The 26,114-nt window shown below is 38.7% G+C and overlaps 1 protein-coding gene across 11 annotated transcripts in view; it reads left to right on the forward strand.

The window, feature by feature from the left end:
• Positions 1–26,114, forward strand: part of SVIL (supervillin) — a 100,873-nt gene that overhangs the window by 32,820 nt on the left and 41,939 nt on the right. For 3 of the 11 annotated variants that reach the window (XM_065731436.1, XM_065731439.1, XM_065731438.1), the window contains exons 2-14: positions 910–976; positions 6,550–6,641; positions 12,099–12,156; positions 12,282–12,433; positions 12,789–13,473; positions 18,055–18,138; positions 19,701–20,579; positions 20,910–21,080; positions 21,713–21,747; positions 22,802–22,863; positions 23,277–23,416; positions 24,152–24,247; positions 25,452–25,704. In XM_065731436.1, the coding sequence (XP_065587508.1) occupies positions 910–976; positions 6,550–6,641; positions 12,099–12,156; positions 12,282–12,433; positions 12,789–13,473; positions 18,055–18,138; positions 19,701–20,579; positions 20,910–21,080; positions 21,713–21,747; positions 22,802–22,863; positions 23,277–23,416; positions 24,152–24,247; positions 25,452–25,704 (2,774 nt within the window). Of the gene's footprint in view, positions 1–909; positions 977–6,549; positions 6,642–12,098; positions 12,157–12,281; positions 12,434–12,788; positions 13,474–18,054; positions 18,139–19,700; positions 20,580–20,909; positions 21,081–21,712; positions 21,748–22,801; positions 22,864–23,276; positions 23,417–24,151; positions 24,248–25,451; positions 25,705–26,114 lie in introns of those variants that run through there. The other 8 variants (XM_065731437.1, XM_065731445.1, XM_065731441.1 and 5 more) reach the window with 7 other exon arrangements.

Below are 26,114 nucleotides of genomic sequence, written 5' to 3' on the forward strand. Positions count from 1 at the left end.
GGGAGTACACTTTTAGCAGCTTCATGTTTTCTTCAGCAGCAGTAACAGACCAGACTACCCTGCTTCCTGGCTATCCGTTCTGTAAGGTCTCCTAATAGCATCGTCACTGCTGAATGGAGGCAGTCATCATTTATAGACCTACAGTGATGTTCTTGAGTGCAGAAATGAGGAAGTTACATTTGTGGGGAGAGAGGGGAGGTTGCCTGTTGCTTGCTGCGGTTCAGAGGGAGGTTTGGAAACCAGTGGCTTTGTAATACATACTTCCTGAATTTAAGACTGCATCTCATGTAATTTTGCTCATGTAAACATGTTTGTTATCAGAGTGGAATGCAGTACAAGTCCTACGGTTACTCAGAAAAAGATAGGAGTTTCCAAACAGTGGGCAACCTTCAGAAATGCTTTTGTCATGGATGGTGTAATAATGTTGCTACCACAAACCCTCAGCTGGGTATCTCTGATTTCTGCAGTGATTTTGCAGTTTCTAGAGTATTGCCTGGCTGCAGCCATAAAGGCTCTTCTGCATTTTTCATTATCTAAGTGCTTTATAAACATATCTACTGCACATTTTATAAGGAGGGAAACCAAGTCATGCAGTTTAAATGATACCCCCCAAGCTGAAGTGTTACACTGAATTAGAATTAATTGAATTGGATTAGAATGTCAAAAGCTTCAATTCTCTATGAAATTGCTGTATATTTTACTGCCTATACTTACTTTCACAAGGCTTTTGTATGTCACTACCTTGGGCATGCCAGCCTATGCCCCTTTGACTAGAAGAAATGCCTTTGTACAGTATTTTCCAGTGGAAAGGAACTATTGATGGAAGGTAGAAGCTAGCTTCCTGAAAGTTTCCTATTTATTTATTAAAGCATTATTTTTATTTATTTATTTATTTATTTTATTTCACAGGTTTTGACAAGGGAAACTCGGTTAGATTTAAACCTTCACGATTGCTCCACAGGAAGAGAGCGTTAAGGTAAGGCCAAGTTTGACTTCTTGCCTGGTGAAGATAATTTGTTGCATGATTGTTACTTGCAGTCATGGCATGAATCTCCATTTTTTTTCTTTTGTTGGGAAAAATGATTCTTGGTCCTCTCACAGGATCAAGCCTTGGTCTGAACAGTTATTGAAAACTGCTTCCTAAATAATCATGTAAATTTATGACATTCACTGCTAAGGAAAGAGTTTCACTCTGTACTGCAGCCTTATGCTGGTGCAGTGAATCATAGAATAGTTTGAGGTGGTTGAGGATTCCAACCTGCCTGCAATAGGCAGGGATACCTCCCTCTGTACAAGGTTGCTCAAAGCCCCACTTTCCTGAAAGGCATGGATGCAGTACAGACATCTAGTGAACCTCGTAAACAGAACCTCGTGTCTGAAAAGTGAGGTGGTCAAGGAAAGGGGAATTACTGGTCCAGTTGTGCAGAGAGCTTTGTCATTATATAGAAAGGGACTTGCAGGTGAAGTTGCGAAGAGGGGTGAGTTGGTTGATTCCTTGTAGGGCACTGCTGCCTCATTCTTGCAGCTTTAAGGGCTGGTCATATGGGGCTGGGTAAGGTTTTGCTTAGGTAAGCAACGTGGCAGGTTGCATTCCCTCTCTGTTCCCTTCCCCATTTCATCTTTGTTTTCCACCTTCATGCTTGCTGGACTCACTCATTACAGAGCATTACAGGCTGGGAAGTTGGGAACTGCCCCCTGTGCTGTCAAACAGCTGTTTTTCTGGCTGAGATCCAGCCACCAGCCTTGGGCACTCAGACTCATGTCTGCAAAAATCTTTTCAGTGTACCCCTCCCCCCTATCAATACATACTTCTTGAGTGTTTCTAGTTCCCTGCTGTCTTGTGTCCTAGACATTGTAGAAAAACAGGGAGCAGGTGTACCAGATGCAGTCTTAGGGAGCGCAGACTGGGGAAAGCTGGGATAAGGCAACTGGAGAAAGATGCAACCATGGAACAGATCTTTTATTTAGGAATTCAGTGAAAGAAGAATAACAAATGCCAGGCCCATTCTGGCAGGTATACAAGTGAATTTTCATGTATGTCTTTCAATCAGAAAATCTCATTATGTCCTGTAGTTTTAATCCAGATGTGAGAGCAGTGTTACCATTGGCATTTGGATCAAACTTCTGCTTGCTTTTGGGCATGTAACTAGGTTAGTGGGACAACTATTTAGAAACCGTATGCTGCTACTGCAGCAGATGAAGTTTTCAAATTGGAGTCCCTCGTGTATAGAAGGAGCCTGCGCTTTGGAACCGGCAAGGCAGTGTACCTACTGAGGTTATCAGATGCTCTACTAATTCCAATTCTACAATGTTTTTAAAGAAAAACTACTGAGATTGTGAAACACTGTCTGTGTTTTAACAGGAATTATATGAATTCCTGAAAATTGTAGAGCATGAGTTCCTTGGCAACCTGAGGCCAAACCACAAGTAAATCCTCCATGAAGCGAACTTGTGGGACCTCATGCTGTTGATTCTATTTCATGAATCATGAACCATAAACACAGGCTATATTCCAGGCAAGCAAAAGAGGAGGAGTTCCCCCTTTGGTACAAACTTTTATGGCCAACCTCGTTTCAGTGGTCTGGGGGGACAGGACAAGGGGAAATTGCCATAAACTTGAGCATAGGAAGTTCCATACCAATATGTAAAGGAACTTCTTCACAGTGAGGATGACAGAGCACCTTGAACAGGCTGCCCTGGGAGGTTGTGGATTCTCCTTCTCTGGGGATATTCAAGACCTGCCTGGACACCTACCTGTGCAGCCTGCTGTAGGGAGCTGCTCTGTAGGGGGGTTGGACTCCATGATCGCTGGAGGTCCCTTCCAACCCCTACAGCTCTGTCATTTTCTGTGGTTCTGTGATACCCCAATTTAACATGGACTTTAAGAAGAAAGACATTCTTGCCCTCTTCTATAAGTAGGTGGTTTTCTTCTTTGATTTAGAAGAGCTCTGATATGCTTATATTACTTCAGTCATAAATAGTCATAGCCTGACTGTGAAGTGCAGAAACTTCTGGTAGTGCTGATCAGAACCTTCACCTAGATTTGTAACACGACTTGAGAAATTAAGGGAAAAAAAAAAAGTTAGTAGATGTTTCTGTTCAAGAAGCGTTTAGATGAGGTGCTAAAGGACTTAATTTAGTAGTTGGGTAGAGATAGTGATAGGAGGATGGTTGGACTAGATGATCTTATAGGTCCTTTCCAACCTTATGAACTTATGAACTTATGTAGTTGAGGTCCTTGGGAAAAAAAGGGGGGTGGGTGAGTTTGAAAGCACAGTATACCTGACAATCTAAATAGGACTGTCTGACCTTACATAAGCAACTAAATTGTTGATGCTCAGTGGGTAAACAGTCCCACTCCCCTTTTTCCCTCAAGGGGATCTATCTAGAAGTCTTGATATGGAATTGTTTATGAGTATATTTTTTAAAACTCTTATGAATAATTTCCCAAAATTGTTATGTTTTAAAACTACTTGGCATTGCTTTAACATCATTCTGACTCAATTTAGGTTCCTAATGAATGTTCTCAGTGAATACTGTGACGTGTCCTAAATCTGTCTACATTCATTTTTAGAACAAATTTTATATATGTACCTATAAATAGCCAATTATTTGGACAGACCATCATCTTCAGAACAGTACTCTTGTCTCTGAATTCTCTGATCAAGTGAAAGAAATACAATCGACACGTTGGTTGAAAACGTTTTGTTTCTAATGTGTAAGTATTTAAAACAAGCAATACTACCTGCAGCAATGTGAGAACATACCACAAAACTGCCTCCAAAGAGAAGCAAAAGTTCTTCTCTGTGAATAATATAGTCACTAGATTAAAACAGTTAATTATTAAAATAAATAAATAGATGTTGGCTGTGTGTCTCAAGGAAGAGGGTGAAGGAGGGTATTGGGGAAACTGAAGGGATGTGAGAAACAGGTAGCCTATGATGTCATGTAGCCCAGCAAGGTGAAGCTTAAGGAGTTTGTGATTATTACAAGAATTCTAATGAAATCTGCCAATGAGCAGAGTACAAAGGAAGGTGTTCACATGCAGGGGGAACTGGGTGACCTTGAGGAGGAATGAAAAAAAAAGGGATGTAATAATACTAAGTGCACAGTTGTACACTGGGGGCTGATAAATTTTTCTGTCACTTGCAACTGTTGAAATCAAAGCCTTAGCGTATTAGTTTCTCTTGTGGGATTGAACAATTAATATAGTATAGTTATAAAAAGGCAAACATTATAGAGCTCATCATTCATCTAGCTGGTCATGTAATTGTGCTTTCTCCATTAGAAGTCCTGTTTTTACAGGACATTAAGAGAGCCAGGCCTAGAGTCAAAAAGTTCAAATTCTGGTAACCATTATTTAAAAGATGACTTAAGATTGAAGCAGGTAGACAATATTTTTTTATGATGATCTATGAAATTGGGAGAGCTTGTATTTAAAAAAAAACAAAAAACTGAGTAAATGTGGAAACTTCTGTTAAGGATTAACTTAACTAACTATGGTGGCAAGAGAACAAATGCGTGCAAACCCTATGAGAGACACTTGGGCTACAATTGAAGGATCTCTAGCTTCAGAGTCTTTGTTACAGTTTGGCTGAAGTGGCCAATGGGAACTGAACTAGTTTGCAGTATTTGAGAGTTTGTTGACAATCCACAAGCCGTCCTATAATGTCATTCTTTTTGCAACCAATATGCTAGTACTAGGCATGATTCTATATGGTTCTTTCTTTGGAAATTCATATGTGACTCAGGGACAGTGGTGGATGTTAGTGTGCAGTTAATTTAAACAAGGATTTTGTTGTGTAAGTGAATGCTGAGTGCCCTACTTTAATGGAAACAGAGTACCATACTGACACAAGCATTACGGAAGCTATTAGAGATGCTGTCAAACAAACCCCAGATATTCAAAAGTCACAAGCTGGATCCCTCAGCACTTTGAGATGAATCTTAAATGATCAAAATGTTTTGAGAAAATGATTTTGGTTTTTATTTATTTATATTTTCCATTCTCAGCCAAAAGGAGTAGAAACTGCTTTCAATTGAAACAGAGTCTCTCAACCTTGGGGTTTCTCCAGAAGCTGTCTGTAAGAAAATAGAGTATTGTGAAGCTAATAAAAGCCATGAGTGCTTGCAGTGTGGGGTTAGGCATGTGGAAGTGTGCAATTAATTGGCTGAGTCCCTGCCCAGTCTCAGATGGCATATGTGCCCATTTGCTTGTGGCCACTATGGAATTAATTTTTTAACTCCTGTTAAAAGGGTTTTCACCCTATAAGGATGCACAGTTTTCTGTAATGGACAGTTTACTGCTGCTCTTAATCTTATATTTGCTATTGCTTTTCTGTGGTGGCTAGCATTCCTTCTCTTGGCAGCATCTTGAACAATTACTTTAAGTGCAGTTGTTGAAGATAATTTGCGGCAGGTGGCAGGGTGCCTGGACGTGACACAGCCAGTTCTTTATAGTCATTTCAAGAGTTTAATTCTCCACACAGTGCCTTCATACAAAGGAAGATTATTTGTAAGTGATTAAGAAACAAATATTTCTTGGAATTCATGTAAAATATTATTTAGTCATTATACTTCAGAATTTTCAATGAGAAATGTTCATCTGGATTAATTAGTCAAAAAAAGATTAAAAGACTTTAAAAAAGAATTAAAATTTCTTTTTTTTCTAGTCAATCACCTTTGATGAAGAGATATTTAGCTATTCAAAAAGCAATTTAAAAACTGTCCTAAGAAAAGATTTTGCAGTGGTAAGGCTGTGTAATTTGTTCTATCAGAATGACAGAAACTTGTACAGCTTATCAATTCAGAGGCAAAATGAAGAACCCAGGATCACTGTAAGGATTTGCATCTGTTACACCTGTCCACATAATTTACTAAAGCTTTTAAGAGTACAGTCAGTTTTCTTATGCCTGTCTGGGATAGATTAGAAGTCACAATGGCAGAATACAGCATCCATTTTTAATAGAGTAGATCCCACAGGGAGGAACACCTTTTTTCTGAAAAAGTTACTATAGGCAATTATGATGCTTCCATTTCAGAGTTAAAATTTGTTTGTTTAATGAATGTATTTAAGAGATTCTTTCTCACCTAATTGGGCATTTTTGCTCTTGAAGTGGCAAGATATAGGACTGCATGACCTGCTAATATTAAGTGTATTGCGAACCATTTATTATCCAGAGCAGCAGCAACGACGAGGTGTCTGTGCAACAGGCTTCTGGGTGCAGAGTACATTCAGTACTGCGTTTGATGAAGTATGTTTTAGTATTTGTGGCAAGTCATTCCATATAGATTTCAAATGCAATTACTAGTTTCAAAGACAGTAGGCAATTTAATGCAAAAATGTGTCATAGTCAGTTCCAAAAAGTTTCAAATGATGTTAGGTTTGGCTTTGTGAGTTTCTTGGGGTTATTTCTTATTTCATTCCCATGGAAAGTAATTTCTTTGGTATCTCTGTTGGACTGTCGTGCAGAAGTTGGTTACATCTTGACTGTATTTGATTTGTAGCAGAAACAGTCACAGTTCTGTAAACCAGATGTTGCCTTTCAGTTTTCAGAAGGAGTTCTCATTTGAAGATAAAGAAGAACTTGCAAACAGCACAAAGGATATTGATGCTAACCTCTTAGCAGTACTTCCAAAAGGTAGGTAAGGGAGACATTACGTACACAGATGGTAATATAACAGCGTATGAAATTTAGTCTATGCAAGTGCATAGCACAGTTAAAATCACTTAGGTGCAGCTGTTTTGTAAATGGGTTTTCTTTTCCCTGAGAAGTATGAAAAGAGGATGAAATGGGATGAATCACAGTGCTCTTTTACAAGGCCTTATATCCCTGCTTCATAAAGCTCAGTTTTGTTTACCTTGTTTTGAATAGTTCAAAAAGTAGCTGAAATTCGAAACGTCTGAAGCATTTCTATGTACAAGCAGATGAGTACTGAACTGAAAGGTATGAAGTTGGCTTGTAGTTACAGCTCTTTCCAGGCACTCTCAGTAGCTAGTAGAATCACCGTGTTTATGTGAATGACTGACTACACAGAGAATTTTGATTTTTGCATGCCAAAGGACCTGTACTACATAAGGTGCAGTTTATAGCTGATGAGACCATTTTGTAGCAAAGCAGAGCAGCAGTATTCCCAACACTCTTAGCACTAACACTGTTAAGCAATTCATCAGGTGTGCTGTGGCTAGTTCTGTGACTTGACTCATACAAGAAATGCTGTTTACAGTAGATAGTAAATCTCACTGCAACCAAATTATTCAAGAACTAGAGGCTCTGGCATAATGTATTTTACAAGTAAGAAAAATGACTCCAATATCCTGTCTCTCCTCTGTATTTAAGGAGATAAATATTCAAAGAAACCTAGCAGCTGTTTTTGTGCATTTTGGGATACTTTTTGTTTGGTTTTAAATTTCTGTCATCTTACTTTGAATAGCTCAAGAAGACATCAGTGTCATCTTTATCTTTTGACACAGCTGAGGTAGAGAACTGAAATTCTCCTGCATTTGTTAGAGGAAGTCACAGTCTTTTTGGTAACTAGATTAAAAGATTACATTTGAAAGAAGGACTCTATGTAACTGGTGTAAAGATGATCCCTTTGTTTCAGGAATGTTGTAGATCTCAGAACTTTGATCAAAATTGTGTTTGTACTCTCTAAAAACTGATGGTATTTACCCTTTTCAGATGGAAGCCCACAAGGCTAGATGCACTAATTCCAGGAAAATGGAACTAACTGGCTTTCTCTTTAATGTAATTTATTGCAGCTTACTTCTCCCAGCATAGCATTTAAGTGGTGTGCTTGTTCTTTTAGTGCAAATATTTAGAAAGAGATTTCATTGGCACATTGATAGAATATAATGATATGCATTTGTACAATACAGACTACTTAAGAGTACAAGCCAGTATGAATAAATAGTCCCTCATTACTCCACATACTTACCTTTACAGTCATGCTGGCCAAAATGGGCAGTAAGTTAATTGTGAGAGCCTTCACTTGGGAAATCTTCTCTGCAAGTTACTTCTCAGTGAACTACTTTCTGTTCCAAGATGTCTCCTTTTGGCTGAAGAACTCATTTTTGTAATTAAGTTGCTAGATTTGGCATGTACTGCAGCTGATTCCTACATTCTGAGGGCTGCATCACTTGAGCCTATTTTCCCCATCTAGGGGTCATCTTTGGTCCATATTTACATGTGTTGGAAAATGGGAGAAATATACTTAATTTTCAACAGATAGGTAAAGGACTAATGATCAAAAAGTCTAGTTGAAGTCTCTCATGTTGCTAGTTATAATTAAACATTAAGTGTATTAGTGTGCCCCTGCTAGCATGAACAGAAGGCAAATGCTCCTCCAGCCTGATTTGCAGAGCATCCTCTTCCCAGGTGGGAGGAAGAGGTGAAAGGAAAAAGGCTGGTTGGCTTCACTACTGTGCTCAACATTCTGAGGAAAATTTGTGTTGTAATGAATATTTACAATTTCTAAGAAATCATGGCTATTGCAGGTAAATTTTGACCCACCTTTTTACAGACTTTATAAGCCTATACATCTGTGCAAGCTTTATAAATGTATATCTCTACCTTCTACTAGAAACTTTTCAAAGACTTGATTTAGATTTTACAGCTTCTATATTTTAAAAATAATATTGTCACATACCTACAACTTCACCAACATGTTTCTGCTGTGCCATTACCAAAGAGGGCTTCCAGCAGAAAAGTTTATATTGTGTAAGTAATTTTTCTGAAATATTCCTGAATTTTCTAAGAAATCTCACTCAAATTTGAAGTGCTGGGGTTGTGTTTGCTTGCTTATTAAAATTCTTGTAATGTGAGCTCCGAATATACTTTATAAAATTACTACTCTAGGATGAGATGTGGAAGAATACTATTTTTGCTAGATACCTGGACTTAGAAGGTTAATTCTGCTCAGAAGGTCTACAGTTACCAAAATTAAGATGCTTCCTTGATAGTCTGCCTTAGAGGATATCTTCCCATAGCATCTTGCTCAGCATCCTGAAATAAAGCCTGAAGCACAGGACAGTTCCTGAACTGTTGTTGTTCTTCTTTTTCTTAACTATACTTACTAACAGTGCATATGAACTGTTAGCATGATCTACCTTAGATAAGGAGCTTTTACTGTGAAATGAATTTTACTCTTTCTTGTGTGCTGAATCGGATCTTGGTGCTACCTTTTAGGAAGAGGTGTTATTATTCAACTTTGTCATGGATGTCTCTGAGATGAATGTTTTTCCACATGATCATTAGAAATGACATTCATGAACAGATGGGAAACTGGCACCACCATATTCAAACTGGAAACCAAAAAAGAGAAATGTGATCACCTAAGAGTGCAAAGGCCAGAAATTTAGGCATTATTAGGGCAGAAATTTTTCCAACTAGCTTTCGTAATTTGAAGTGGTATATATTAGTTAGCAGAAAAATCACTACAGTAATAAAGACTTTCTGCGTTCTTTTTTTTTTTTGGGGGGGGGGTGGGGGGTGGGGGGGTTATTTATTTTTATTGTGGAAGTTATTTTATTTTTTTCATCTTAAAGAATGGTACTGAAGAACAGTATCACTGATACTGTTTTCACAAATGAACTCTGCAGGTATTGGTCAACCTAGCTATGATTGCTGTCTGGATTCTCAAGTGTGGAAAAAGTACAAGGCAGTGTAGAGCAGTCTCATGCTATTTTTGTCCCATGTTGTTTGGGAAGGTGTTGAAGTGATGCTTTGTGAGTCCAATGCTCTTTTTAGGACTGCAGAGTGGTAGTAGAACCTCTGGAACTTCAACTAATATATATTGGGAGGGTGTTGAGCTAATGCTGCTGGGAGTTCTTTGGATGTTCCGAATTTCTTGTATAAGGATGACTTATAGCCAAATTTCCTTGTTTGAGGGGGTGGGGGGAGGGGGAAGAGAAGACTTTAATATATGAATCTGTGCTTCAGAGCTTGACTAAAACTCTATAAAAGACCTGTATTCTGATGTTTTAAAGCGCTGAATAAATTGGTTATTAGGGAAGAAAAATGATCAGGGTTTGGGTGGAATGTGGTTTTATTAACTGTGAGTGATGGAGGCCTTTTACGTGTTTGAAGTAGCAGAACAATTATGGCTTTTGTTTCAACCATTTCTTGTATGTATAGGGAACAGATGCAACAGAAAAACCCTAATATCCAGAGGAACAAACTGAAATAGAACTACTTTTGATAGAGGTGAAAAGCGAAGTATTTGAGAAATTGTTTCCTTTAGTGTCTGTGTGGAACAACTTGTTTTCACATGGATAAAATCTTTCTTTAATACAGTTCACTGCTAGCACACCTGAGTGGGAAGAGCAACATGAGAATTGCTCATGAACTGAGAGAAAAAAAGCTATGAAAACACAGTGTAAGAAATCATCTTTGCTTTAATCTTGGTGTGGGATGCAGATTTTCCATTGGTCAAGTCCAGTTCTCATCTGTCTGCAGAGATTGCCATCTGGAGCTTTCTAGCTTTCGGGGGTTGTCTTCACGTGTGGTCAATTTGTTCAACAATTAAGGCTTCCCCCTGTTTTGCTGCAGATGCTTAAGCAAGATGTGGGAGGTGGTTAGCCCTGTTAGAGTGGGACATCTTAGATTTTTATGGTGTGATGACAATCAGTTTGACATAACCTGCCTTAAAAAATTTGATAGTTTGTCTGTGGTCTGTAAAAATGTAGACTCAGAGAGAGCCCCAGATGATTTTTTTTTCCTGTGTGTACTGCATTCCTGTAGGCATCCATCTCTAGCATCACACAATATATCAGTACCTCAGTCATTTGCCTCTCTGAGAAGTAGAATGAGAATGTATTCAGTCTTACTAATCAGAGGCCTTTTACCTGGAGTCCTAGTGGCTTTTCATCACGTCAGCATGATGTGACAGACAGTGTTAATAGTTCCTTTATTTTCCTAGCTGTGATGTGATGTACAAACATTGATATTGACTACAGAAATGTATGTGTCAGCTGAAACACTGACTTAGATTTGCTTATGAATTCTTATAGTTAAGAAGGTGCACCTGACCTTTAAAAGGGTGGTGTTTCAATAATTTTTAACCTACGAATATCTAGAACTGTGAAATTCAATAAGGAATAAAGCTGATAGAGTCACTTCTACAGAGGTGTGCAACAGTGTCTTCTAGATCCTTCTGAGTCATCAGGTGTTTCAGATGGCAATCTTAGACTGATTTCACAGGCTGCATATTTTAGTTTACTTCAGCTTCTGATTCCTGTGTGAACAGAATCAGAAGACTAGAGATACATTACCTCAAAATAAGTTAACAAAGCTTTTAGCACCATGTCTTAGCCAAGGCAATGACAGTCTGGGGACTTATAACATTCGCAGTCCCACAAATTCACTGTGTCCATTGACAGCCCAAATGGCTTATTTTCCTGGTGGTAAGAAGTGACACCACACTTGAATATGAAGCACTTGCTGCTCCAGTGTGGTTTGCAAACACCACTGATAACTCTGCACATACGTGTATATATAGAGATTACTTCATCCATCATGCCTCCTGTTGGTTCTCTACTATTTTGCGATCTGTGACAGCTGTCTGCTAGCACATAACACCACCAAACAGTTTAGGGCAAGAGAAGGAGAATGTGTGCAGTTAGAGCTACAAGGGAAATCTAGTGAAGTGATTAACCACTTAGGAATACCAGAAGAGTATGTGGTATTTTGTACAGGTTATCTCCAAACTTGAGCTTAGTGGGGACTAAGGAATAAGGGGCACTTTTTAAGCGTGATCACCAGCTTTTGTGTAATGAGTAAACTGTAACTCTGGTTTTGAAGTAGTTAATATAGCACATAAGCTTGGTCTTAGCTAACAAAAATATAACTTGCCCAGTTTACACTGGATCTTAAAAGCTTGGAGAACTTGGTATTTACATCTGTTGGCCTAATGCACTTTCGACAGAGCAAGCTTAGTAAACTAGGAAAACAAAAGGTAAACACTTGTTTCCAGACAAAAACTATGTGAGGTCTCTTAATGTTTTGACTGTTCCTTCTTATTCTGAAGCATTTTAGAAAGTTTCTTTGAGTTTCTGAAACTTAGCAGCTTATAAACTGTATAATCTTTTGTTGTCTCAGTTTCAGAATTAAGAAAACTGTTTGAACCAAACAACCAAGATTTTTTGGAAATGAAAAGGTAAAAAAGAAAAAGTCTTTGGCCTGTAAAACAAAACATACAGCTTGTTTTGTTACCTCCTCTTTGAAACTCTCCCTTCAAATCTTCAAGGATATTTGACTTCAAATGTTTTGCATCTTTTTCAGGAAAGAGAGAATAGCTAGACGCTTAGAGGGGATTGAAAATGATACGCAACCTATGCTTCTGCAGAACTGCCCAGGGTCAGTTGCACACCGTTTACTAGAAGAAGATACACCAAGATATATGCGTGCAACTGATCCATACAGCCATCACTTAGGTAAGTAGTGTATTCCATTGCTGAATTACCTCATTTTCTACCCCATTGTATGTTCAGTAGCAGGAGAAGACTTTTGTAGAACAGCTGTGATCAGGATTTTTTTTTTTGCTTAACCTTCCTGTTATATAATAATTTGATATGAAACTCTTAGAGGGCTACAATTAATGTAAGCTTCTTAATCATTTTATGTGCCTTTGAAGACTGTAGTGTGAAACTGTAATATGTCTATGCAGTCACTGGTATGTTTTGATTTGTAAGAAAATGGAAATCATTTACCCACCATTCAAAGTAAGTGAGCTAGGGTACTTGATGGAGTTTTGGATGGATTAGTCTGTACGTGTTGTTCTTTTGGCAGGAAGATCAAATGAAGAGGAGGAAACTTCAGATTCTTCTGTAGAGAAACAACCCAGATCATCCAGATACCGTGCAGAAATAACAGGAGGAAATACAGAGTCCTTGTACAGTACAGGAAACATGGATACCCATGAACTAGAGTCTAAAGCAGAAAGAATAGCTAGGTACAAGGCAGAGAGACGACGCCAGCTGGCAGAAAAGTATGGATTATCTCTTGATTCTGATTTGGATTCTGACTACTCATCCAGATATTCCCGGGCAAGAAAAGATCCTGACAGTGTGGAAAGAAAGGGATTGAAAAGTGAAAGGCACGATGATGAAAGCAAGGACTCTGGCTCCTTGTATTTGTCCAGGACTGAAGTGAAGGAGTCAAAGAGTGTGATTTCTGAATCCAGGGAGTATTCCAGCCATGAAAAAGATGGTATTCCAGCTAAAGAAGAGCTTTCAAATGAAAAGAGTGACAAAAGGGTAGATGATGACAGTGCCATTAGACAGGCTTCTGACCCTTCAGCAACCTTGGATAGTTCTGTCTCACTTAAGCTTTCTGGACGAGAGTCTTCCTCCTATAATGAAGTGCCAATATCACCAAAGCAAACCCCCCGAGAGTCCCTTTCTTCACCAAAGCGGGCAGCCTCACCAATCCACTTGCAGAATGATCAGCCCTTGCACAGTAACATCAGACAAAGGTAACAAGGATTTTTTTGTTTGTTCTTACAATTTGTTTGTGTAACTTGATCACCCACCAGATTGGTTTGCCTACAGCCCCATCCAGACTGGCCTTGTACACCTCCAGGGATGAGGTATTCACAGTTTTTTTGGGGGGCGAAGTGTTTCAGCACTTCATCACTTGCATAAAAAAAATTTCTTCCTAATGTCTAATCCAGATTGCTCCCTCTATAGCTTTCCTGTAGGCCCCCTATAATTACTGGAAGGCAGCTGAAAGGTCTTGTCAAAATCTTATCTTCTCTAGGCGGAACACCTTCTCCCAGCTTGTCTTCTCTGGAGATATGCTGTATCCCTCTGCCCCCTTACCAGTCTACTTACAGACTGGATTGGGCTTCTTGAATTGTGATGTGTTTGTGATACAACAATGTGGTTATCTGTATTTCTGTGATTAGATATGTTCTTGGTTTTCCTTTATGCTTAAAACAGTTTATGCTAAAATTAGAACATCCTGGAAGAGTTGAATAACTGATATTTTCTTAAATGTCTTTATTTACAGACAAACTAGAAATGGAAGTAGATATGGTTCTAAATCCACTTTTCTTTTTTTCCTTATTACCTGTCAAAGCAAGCCTTTAACTTTTTCCTTCTATATCCAGTAATGGTTTGGATTCAGTTTCCAAGCAAATATGAGTTGTTTTGTCAGAGAAGATTTGAATAGCTTCACGACAGCTTCTGCCAAGATAAAATAGGCCTCAGTGTTATAAGCTGAGAAGTGCCTTGGGTTAGCTGAAAGGATAGTTGTATCCCTGCTGTGAAAATGGAAAACTCCCTTTGAACTGTGATAGTTAGTAGCTCAGATAGTATCAGGGTATTTATGAAGGGGCAGAGCAGGAGTAAAAATTCCACGCTGAATTGGGACAACACAGCCTCCCTCTTGATATGCTGAATTACTTCAGATTTGACAAATCAAATGTTTAAAAGGATTATCACATTTTTCCAACTGGGAAAAAAAATGTAATTTTTACAAATTCCACATCGTAGTTTCACAACATAATTTTAAAAACAGACTATCAAGGCTATCATGGTAATTGAAAACAACAAGTGACCAAGAATTTTGGTTTCCTTCAAGGTCAATTTTTTAATTTCTAGAGAGGTGCATTTATGAAAAAATAATAACTTTAAGCAGAAGTTATGTTAGAATGCTGCAGATAGAAAGGTTAGAAATTTGAGTGTGAACTGTACTCTTAAGCACACACTCATCATAGATCCTTGGTGACTGCTTCTAGGCAGCTGAAATGCTTAAGCTGAAAAAATTTGGCCATTGTAACTACAGAAGCAATGAGTTCAGAAACAAGGTACCTTGAATGGACTTCTTTATCTTTTCCATCAAAATCACAAAAGTTGATTCTTATATGAAAGTGGTTAAATGGTTAAAGCCTTCCTTACTAACTCACATAACTGTACCTTGAAGTTTGAATGATGAAGCAGTCTTCACTGTCAAAGGTTAACAGCCTGATGGGTTGATCAAATCACCTATGTACCCTGCCTGAAAACTGCTGGAAGGTAGTTTTACTTTCCTTTTTTTGTGTTTGCTTTACTGAATAGGGAACACTGGCGATGGTCTTTAGTATTTTTTTTAACCTCCTTTCATTATTCACTTGCCTTCTAATGCTGCTTACCTTCTTCCACATGGGTAGGTGGATATATGCACTACCACTGGAATCCTCCAATTCACATTAGATTTTAAAGGAATATTGTCATTAAAAAAAAAGCCTTCAGAAGGAAGTCAGCATGCTTGGGAAGTTACTGTGATTTGTTGTAATCTTACAATTCTGCTACTAGAGCAAGGAAAGCAATCATTGTAAGGTCACCCATAAGAATGGAGAATTGTATTGAAGCTTTGAGCTGACTGGGTTATTCCAAACTCCACAAATCTCAGAAGCAGACTTGACTAAAATGCTACAAAATATTATCCCTTTGTTTCAGATGGTCAATTTGAGATAAATCTCTTGGCTAATCCAATTACTGATAGGAAGGGATACTGAGCGATTGGAATTCAGTAATTTGGCAGGTTCATCCTTAATTTTGTAAGTTATTTTCTTTGCTTTATAAGGTGAAGGAAGGGATCAAGTTTTCAACCTTGGAAAAATAAAGAGAATGGCATATCAAACTTTATAGCCAAGAATGTGTCAACTGCAGTGTAAAAGGAACTTTTATTTTCTTAAAGCAACCACAGTCTGTTTTTCTGCATGGGAAAACCAGTGAGACACTGAAATGCTTTCCAGAGTTTTCTTTTCTAGCTCAAGATTAGACAGACTACATGCAGCACTGGGAGGGCAACAACTGTCCTGGCAAAGCAACTCTAAGAGAGCTCTTTGTGGTCCTGTTCGAAGATGAGCTTTCAATGTGGACAAGTCTGGCCTTCCCATAAAGCTCTTGTCGTTTTTAAATTCTTCTTTTTCAAGAGCAAGGACTGGTTCTCACGAAAATAGTTTACCAAAATCTGTCTTAAAGAATTCGGAGCTAACAAGTGTGCTTTTCTAGTGTACCTGTATAAAATAGCTACAAACTCAGGCTGAGTGGGATGAATGTGTATCAGGTCAATTCGTTCCAACTGCTTCACTTTAAATCTGCCACTGCAGGCATTACCTATTTCTATGATAAAAGGTCCTGCAGAAGTTGGGCTGAAGAGAAATGACTAAAGAAGCAGTCTTTAATAGAGACAGACTTTTTCATCTGTTAGAAGTTTTATGTCCTTCTGAGATCTAATGCTGTGTGTTTCACTATGGGATCGGTTGTATTTGGCATGAACCGGAGACAGGTTCCAACTGCAAGATTTTCCTGGTTTTTTGAGACTTAGTTGTTTTCTGTTCCAGGCAATAAAGTACTAAAATCCATTTTCATGTAGAATCTGATGTAGGAATCCAGAGATTTACACAAATAAATTAACGCCTAAATCTCAGTTTCTAGATCAGTGCCAATCTGAAAGCAGCTTCCCATCATATGTGTTGTTAGATTTTTTTTTTGGTTAAATTTTAGTTAGCTGAGTTCAGATTGGAAAATAAATGCAGCTTAGTTTGGAGTAAGTATGGAAGCTCTGTGCCTTTAGCCTTAAGCGTATTAATAATCAATCCTATAATCCATTGTTGAGAAGACAACAAAGTGCTGAGAAGGTATTGTTTGACATTGTATATGTTCTGCTGCTGTGAAGTTGCTGATTAACTCCACATTCAAAACATGGCTTGAATTCTTCTGACTGCCCTCTTCGAAGGATGAATGATGAAGTACAAATACAAGTTGCCCTGCCCTGCCTGCTATAAAACAAGCCAAAGTACATATTAAGAGACAAGAGGGAAGTTTACTTTCCTCAGAGCAATTTCAGCTACTGGGTCAGCTCCTGTTAAAGCTCCTGTGAATGCCTCCTGTTTGGTCACTTCCTTTAGGAATTCAGGAACAATTGGAAAATGAACACAAAAGTTATTTCAGCAGTTGATGTTTGGCTTTGTTCTTAGCTTGGCCTGAATGAGGTGACAGCTGTCGGTGAGTTCTCAGATTTGCCAGTGTTTTTACTGTAAGTAGGTTTATATTAAGGACCATCTTTGATTTGTCCTTTTCCAACTGTTCTTATTAAATGACCAGCTAAGAAAAATTGAAGCAGAAGACCTGGAGCTTGGTGGGATTTCTAATCCCAAATGACTGTAGTGTAAGGTGAGGAGCTCTTTCAGACCCAGCTGAACATAATGGAAAGCAGCCTGCGTTGTCACTCTCCAGGAGTAAGCACCAGTGTGGCTGGACTGTGATCTCTTCCTGATCATCATGCGTTGAAATGGGCAAGTGCTTGTGAAAGAAGGGGGGTAGCCTGCAAATAATGATCCCTGTAGGGCTTGCAAGTTCACAGGCTTTTTTTCTTTATATGCCTTTAACTCCAACACTGAAGCAGAAGGAAGTCAGGGGATTGCTTTTCCTGTTCCTTTAGCTTTCTGTCTCCAGTTGCACAGTGACACAGCATGCCTCACATAGTGTCTCTGAGAGCTCATGGGATTTGCACTGCTGAAGCTGCTGTATGGGAGCGTTGGGAAGAAGGGGGATTCCTGCTACCCCAGAGAGTTTCTTAGGAAGCACAGTGTGCTGCCTGAGTTTCTAACTTCATTAAATTGATATTACTTTTTTCTTTTTGACACACCAGGATATGACAGGTTCTTACCACTAAAGAATTAATTTCAGCAAGTTGTAGGGATATCCTTACGTATAGCCTTCAAACCTGCAGTGACACTGGCAGAAATAAAATTGTACAGTAGCTTTCACTGCTGAAATTCTGAACAGCATACACTTAGCAAACTTACCTTTGCAGGAAAACTCAGTGCTCAGAACACAATGCAGTCATCTGGGGAAGTGTGATCGTCTGTGTCGCAGGTTGCCACCTTGTATTTTTATTAATGTGTTGTACTTTCCTTTTCCTTAACTGTCTTCAGTAACAAAGTAATCACATCATTTTAAAAAATAAGGTTTTGAGATGAAGATGGGGGAGGGAAGAGTGGGAGCTGAGGGTGAGCATGTGTTGCGATCTTCTCCAAAACTACCTGAAGTTCTGTTTTCTGTAGTAGTGCAGGGAAAGCAAAACCTGAATGGTTCCTTCAGAAAGATTCAGAAGGGGACACACCATCTCTTATCAGCTGGCCCTCCAGGTATCACATAGCTGTGTGGCTAACAAGTCGACTGTGAAATTCCTCTTTACCCTGTCATAACTTAACATTTGCCCTTTATTTTCCCTTAACAGCAGTGAGTTGGAAAGTATTGTTCTTTGCAGATAAGCTGTTGAAACTTTTCTGAAGCATCTGCTTTTATTGTGACTTGCAACCAATTGATATTCTGATGAAGAAATACAAACACCCCTCACTTCTTCCACAACTGTTATCATATCAGCTTCCATCATTTTTACAACTACTTATTTTATCTCATTTTGCACTCTGCAAACCAACACATATTTCCACCTCAATCCAATCTATGTTAGCCTTCCTTACTATTAATTCCTTGAATTCCAAAGGCAACGGTGTGAGAAAAGTAAAAATTTAACACTGAAAAATACATCACGCTCTTGATCAGAGCTAAGAGCAGCTGCTTCCTCCCATTCAGTAACACATACCTTTAGCCCATCGTGCAAAGCATTGCAGGAAGACTCTACCGTGCTCCTAGTGAAAATAATTCTTATAACCCAGTACTAACATCATTGTGGATGTTCTGGAAAATGCTTGATACATGCATTATAGTTTAAGGAATCACTTTATCAGACTGAATAAACTTTGTGTTTGAGTAAACGTGGAAGTTTCACTAACAAGTGCACAAGTTCTCGGAGAGAAAAAAAAATAGCTGCAAGGAAGGTCATTGTTTGGATAACTTTCGATAATCCTGATTTATCTGATCAACGTTTTTCCTTTCGTTTAAGTAGTACTTTTTTATTTTTTTTTAGTAACATAAACATTCCAAAGTCTGATGGTGGCAAGCCTGGAATTGCACATACTCTGAGCTGGATTGCTTACTTTCAAGCCATAATTTTTCTCTTTTCACTTTGATCCCCTACAAGCCCTCCAAACTGTGGCAGCCATCTCATAGTTTCACCTAAGGCTTTGAAGCTTGCATTTATAACATTTTTCTTGCTTACCATAGGAAATGATGCTACCTGTAACATTTTAGTTGTCTTAAATGGCACCAAGAAGTAAATGAATGTCTAACAACATTGGAAGTTGTAGGTGGAGATACCAGCACTTGTTTCCATCCTCTCTAGCACTGCGCAGCAGCCTCTTGATATGAAGTAAGCATGCCCATGTTTGGAGACCTTTCAAACTCTGAATACAGTGCTGCCAATGGAATCTGCAATTTCAGGCTGAACCAAACACTTTAATAACATGATGAGCTTTCATCAGCTTTTTTGTCTATTCGAGACTGCATATGTCTCTTGGCCACATTAGTGGCATGATAGGGCTGTGCTGGCCATTTTCAGGGCTTGCTCAGTTACCTTCTCAGGAGCCATGCATGTTTAAAGGCCTGTGAATCTCCTGAATGTTTTTATGCAATATCATTGCTAATACTTGGGGGGTAGGAAGAGATTGCATTATAACGTGACTTCCTTATGTATACCATTTGTTTTTTTATTTTAAAGATACTGCTGTCTATACCCACAGTAGGTGTCTGTGTTCCTTCCCATTTTGGTATTGCTGTTCACAGCTTTAATCCTTTTTCTTTCTTAAAGAGTAAAAGTTAGAGAGAAACTGGTGAAAGAGGAAAGTGCGCGTGGAAGCCCTGAACCTGTCACAGACAGTGTGTCTCAGAGAAAATCGCAGCCAGTGCCAACCCACTACATGCCTCTTCAGACAGAAACGTCTGCCTTTGACAGGGTTCTCAATCAGCCCGTCAGCACGGTCCGCCAACCAATACATGGCTATATTCAGCCTGCTGGCATTGCACACACAGCTCAGCTGATGGCAACAGAAGAACCAGAAAACATCTTCGTCGGCAGCCGCCTCCTTCCAGACAGTGTCAGCCTCTTAACGAAGTCAGCAGCAGGCACTGCACCGGAGAGTAAAAAGAAAGAGGCACTGGCTTACGGAGCAAAGCCTGGTGAAGAAGAATCCCCAGAGGGTGAGCAGGCTTCCAAAGGCAGAAGGCCAATTTTACCATCTGAGATTTGTAAGCAAGGGAAGAGCCACGAAGGCCTCTTTGGAGAAGGAGAACTAGATACTGGTATGGGGAGCTCCTCGTCTGCAAGCAAGCTGAAGGTCAGCTCAGATGTTCAGCGGGAGCAGGAGTGCAAAAAGAAGCAGGTGCCTGAGCAGCAGCTGAAGACACCTGAGAACATGGAGAGGAGCGAAGCTGTCATGTACATACAGAGCGGGTCTGTATCGCAGCCAGCTCAGGGAAAAGGCCCCGTGTGGAAGGTGTCAAAGCATAAAGTCCTGACTCGCTCAATGTCTGACTATACTGTGCCTCCTAAGTTAGAAGCTTTTCATAGTAAGAGCATGGAAGCAAACGCAGCAAATGGTGAGATTGGCATGGTTGACACAAAAGTCTCTGTTGCCCAGCTCCGTAATGTCTTTCTGGAAACTGCTAATGCCAACAAGAAAACGGACCTGTAGGTGACATTTCAGACATATTTTCGTGTGAAACTTGCACGTCCTTGGCAAAATGACACACACTCAACATCAGTTGTGTTCGGCACTTACAGCACACAGCTTAGCTCTCACCAGTGTGTATTGGAGGCTGAGATGGTTTGAATCCTGCTTCCGTGCTTCTGCTTGCTAGTGCGAGGTGTGGTGTGGGGAGCTGGAATGTGTCCGTCCGTGCATGTTACCGGAGGAGCATGCAGAGTGAACTCTGGTGAACTGCTGAGATACTTACATCTATGCTTTACTTCTCTCTTCCATTTTCTTTTCTATGCACTTTCTATCATGTGGTGTAAAAGCGAATCTCGGTTTGAGATGTCAACGTCAGGCAGCGCTTTGTCTGCCGGTGGTGACCGTGAAAGAGGGCCACGAAGGCCAAGGCGCTATTTCACTCCTGGTGAAAATAGAAAGACTTCTGAGCGATTTAAAACCCAACCTATAACGTCAGCAGAACGAAAGGAGACGGATAGGTAGGCACGTGTGCAGCTCTGCATAGCGTTCTGGTGCAGGTAGACATGAACAAGCTCATCAGGAAAATTTTTTCATTTCTTAGCATCAATATTTTAAAAGGTTATCATTTTTCTTTAAAACATGGATCAAGTACTTCATATAGAATAAATTCCAATTGACTTGGGTGTGAAGTTTCTTATAAAATGAAAACCAACAAAAAGCGATTTGCTGCAAATCCCCCTACGTGAAGTGGTGAGCAGTCAGTCGTGAAGTATTGCAGCTGTCTGGTTCTGCCTAATGATAAATGATTTTGTCTGTTATTTCAAAAGAGTTATATAGACTAGAGAGTCCATCCTACTCTGTTTATCAATTGTAATCAATCAAATCTACTTATCCGATGTTAATAGATCAAGCAGCAAATCTTAGACCTTTGTCTTCTGTGAGATAAACTGGAAGTTATTTTCCTTTACTAAAGTTGGATATGATTGCTTGCCTTTCTGCTTTGTTTAAGGATGTTATAAGTGGAAATTATTGAAAGTTGTTGAAACTTGAAAGATAGGTATGGTTTTTCTATTCTTCTTCTGATGGAGTTTGAATTTAATTGATGTTTTCTTTCAAGCTAACTTGCTTCTATTTGATTTTTTCTCACTAGGTCCATTTTGTGTGCGGAAATACCAACTGCTGACGGTATGTCACTATGCTATTTTCTAAGGAAGAAATGGGAATGAATATGCTTTTTTATTCAAGTAGTATTTGATAGTGCAAAAAAAGAAGAAAAAGTCTGAAAATAAGCATCAATGCCTATGAAGTGCCACTTTTCCTTGGGCCACATCTGCTACAGACTTGATTTCTAATTCATTTAAGCTTGAAAATCTGTGGATATCTAAGTATATATGGGGCAGAAGATGGAGTGACTTGCTTTTTCAACATATTTACATTTATCTGGTGGGAAAAAAAAAAAAGAAAAAAAACTTGTTTTGATCAGTGATCTAGCTTTAAGACTAAAAGCCATTTTATAATGGGAAAATGGTATTGGTGAAGTATTTTCTAGCTAAGGATGTTGGAAGATGCTGGTTATTAAATTATATAATTGTCTGCCATCTTGCCTAAGTTTTCCTCTTGTCACTCTCAGCAAGTCTGGCACAAATTAAGAAGCTAATCTCATGAGTACCTAAATTTAGATTTAATGCCTTGTGCTATTTGAAAGCTGATACTCCACAGCTTTGAGATGCTGGCTCTTGGATATGGAAGATGCTGATTTCAGCTCCCAAGGATTCCAGTTGAACCTCTGAAAAATGGGGAAACAAGGGGAATTAGAAGGGCCAGCATGTCTAGCCAACTGAGAGAAAATAGATGCTCTATGCAGCAGGATGAATAATGAGCCTTAAGACAGTGCTCTTAGTCTAAATACTTTCTTAGTCTGTGTGTTATCATACACTACCATAATATATATGATCATTCCTAAAAGTTTTTTTAGTTAACCCAAAAGTACGTAAGCTGTCCTGCAGAAAATTCTTTTGCTTTAGAAGGTCCTGTTCAGAATTTTTCTCTGATGCAATATGTGTAAATACAAGTTTATACAATTTGCTTCACAATATATCTTCAACTGAAAGGGAATACAGGCAACTTTTGACTACAAATGTTTCTTTATTAGTTAAATGTTATTTAGTGTGAGTTCAGAAATCATTTAGTCAGAAAAACTTTCACTTCATATGAGCTTTCTCTTTTTTGCTTTCTGTAGATGAAGAAAAATTAGATGATCGAGCCAAACTAAGTGTAGCTGCAAAGAGGTTGCTTTTTAGAGTAAGTATTAAACTTTTATAATAGAAAATAGAGGTAAACATTTCATGTCCAAGATGCAGAAGATTGCTGAGTTCATAGCTAAACATTTCACACTCAAGATGCTGATGGTCACTAAGTTGATAAGAATGAAGTGTAATGCAGTTGAACAAGTCCAAATGCATACACATGTTTTTTTAAATTTCTCATCTACTTACGCAGCAGACTTGTTGCTTTAAAGCCTTCTTTGAGAACATTATTTAAAGAGATGTGTAGTTAATTTTATCTGCATGATGCCTACTGTGTGATCATATCCTGCTTTTAATTCAGAGATGGACATTCAGCAAAACTAATGCTTTGCATTCAAGAAGGTTTAAAAGAAACTAGTGTTTAGAACTTCTCTTCCATGGTTTGAATTCTGACTTCTGTCCTCTTAGGAAATGGAAAAATCTTTTGAAATGAAGAATATTCCTAAACCACCTACAAGAAGCTCAGCAGTAGAGAGAAGAATGCGGCGTTTGCAGGACAGATCACACACGCAACCAATTACCAGTGAGGAAGTGGTCATTGCAGCTACGTAAGTCTTGTGCATGTGTTGGCTCTAAACTTGGTTCCTGTGTTTAAATCTGGGAATAAGTTCCATATATGTGGTATTTACAACTTTGTAGTGCTAAGAATAAGGACAACTTCCTTGAGAACCACAGGGGAAGCTATATTGAAATTCTTTCTTTGAAATAAAGGCAATTGTAACGTATGAACTGTAATTTAGCAGGTCTATGAAGCTGTGGATTAGGAAAACAGGATTAATCATAGCATTGATTTGTAACTCAAATGAGAAGGGTACTTTGCACTGAGAGAAGTCTGCACAGTTTCTCTTGTAATGTATTTGTATTGGGGTAAACCTTTTGGAGTCTGGAATTTGAAGTCTACATGTCAAAAATGCTCTTTTGCATTCTGCTCGTACATCACAAAGCTTTCCTGAACAAAAAGGAGAATATTTTTGGGGGGGGAAATAGGAAAATTGAAAGGCAAATAGACATCCGCTAAAAGATAACTTACGTTATGGATAACAGCAACTTCAAGGGACAACCTGTTTGCTCCTCTAAGCTTTTAGTTCTTCCAACGTGTTTGATGTTAATTTGCCAAGTTCATAGCAGGTAACGCCGTTAATTAAAAATCATCGCTGTTTGTTTTTTTTCTGTTTTGTTTTGTTTTTGGTCTTTTCTGTAGTTAACACTTAATGTATTGCTTTTCTTAATGCTTTTTTCTTCTCTCTCCTTGTGAATTTTCCTTCCTTGGCAATTCTTTAAAGTGAAACTACCCCTGCTTCACGTTCTGTGAATACCCACACAGTAGTGACAAGAGTACCTAGTCCCACTGTAGTTAAGAGCACTGTACAACCTACCAGGTACTGGGGGGGATAAACATGCATGTTACATGGAGCACAAGATTCCTCAATAGCAGATGCATCTTTAAAGTCTTGAATGCCTTTTTCAATGTGTTAAGTCAATACTCGTTTCAAGAATATTTAGAACACTTGTCAAATTCATTTACGTTTGCATGATGAAATGTTGCAGCTTTTATTTGTTAAGTGTCTGTATTTAGGACCTTTCTAACCACACTCACCTACTCTTATGTGTGAGACATGAAATTGCATGTGAGCAGACCTGGCAGAACCCTCTTCACTCTGTTACATTTTTATACAATAATGTCATCCTGACATGAAAAACTGAAGCTGGGTGCTTGACTTCACAAGCAGTACATATCCTCTTTGTCTGTCTCTACATATATATTTTTAGCTTGCAAAATTTAAGGAAAGATAAGAAATTGCACCACCTATAGGTAACATTGCAGAATACTGTTTGCCTGTCCTGAATAAGAGAATTTTATCAAAGAGCACGACAGAAAGTATATATACTAATTTCGTAAACGTGGCTGAATTTAGCTAGAGGTGAATAAAATGTTATTGTAGAGACAAATGCAGTTACAGCTTTTATGAATGAATGTGTCTGCTTTCAGCATTGGTCATACAATCTTAAAAATTAATGGAGTATATTGCAAACATTTTTTATTACTGAGTCACCCTATATAACTCAAAACAATAACAAACAGGAATTCTCCTTCAAATAAAAAGAGACATTATGATTCATGTGAACCTAAAAGCCACGCTAACTTAAAGTTTAAATCCATCTTTTGCGTATTTTATCAAATATGTTCCACAAATTATTTGTAATAAAGCTGAATGTTTCATGAACTGCAGTGTAGGACAAGTGTTTGTTCTACAGCAGATTCTTAAATGTCTCTCCATAGATCTGTATTCTGTATAGAGTGATAGGTCTCAAAAACCTGTCTTCAGTCTTGAGTTTCCCTTTCCAAAAATTGTGGTATCACAATAAAATGAATTTGTGATTGAAAAATTAACGTTTCTTTAAATCTTCAGCTGTTTAATTGGAAACCTTCGTGCCAATGTTGAACCACTGCATAATCACGTAGGCTGCTACATTACATTGGCTATTATGCTTCATATGCAAGTTCTTCTGCATCTCTCAGGTTAAGATTTTAAAACTTCATAACAGCATCTTCAAAACTCATTTCCAGTTCTGTTTCTTCAGCTTGCAGGCATCAGCACACCAAAAAATACTAGCTAAAGAGGAGATAAGAGCAGCCAAAGAAGCGATGGGGCAAGATCAATCTGATGAACCAGATTCTTCCACATTAAGCTTGGCAGAAAAGATGGCTTTGTTTAACAAACTGTCTCAGCCAGTATCCAGGGCTATCTCCACAAGGAGTCGAGGTGATATTAGGCACAGGAGGATGAATACTCGTTACCAGACTCAGCCAGTCACTCTTGGAGAAGTTGAGCAGGTAAGTGCAATCTTAGCTGTTTCTTGTTTGTGTCTTTTTATTGAAGAAAACAGCTTCTGCATAAGATGCCATGACAGCTGGCCTTTTTTTTGCCCCAAGCTGCACGCAGGGGTCATGACATATTCACAGGAAACAGACACTGAAGATCAACATCCTCCAAAATGTTTGAGTTCGTTGATAGAGTTTTCTTTTTTAGTAATTTAAGAGTATGTCATCTTCCTGATGAGTGCATGCTGTACCTTGCATAGTGTCTGTCTTTTCCCGTGCAATACTGTATATGTCTTCTGAAAGTAAATTCATGACCAAAGGGCTGAAAGCCGTGACACATCTCATTACTGAAGTCTATGATGTTCATGTTTCAAATCCTGAAATGAAGCCATTATTTATTTCCATTATCAGGACTCTGTTCT

Source organism: Cyrtonyx montezumae, unplaced genomic scaffold (assembly GCF_038088225.1).
Source record: "Cyrtonyx montezumae isolate F1298 unplaced genomic scaffold, pur_monq_1.0 scaffold_14, whole genome shotgun sequence".
NCBI lineage: Eukaryota > Metazoa > Chordata > Aves > Galliformes > Odontophoridae > Cyrtonyx > Cyrtonyx montezumae.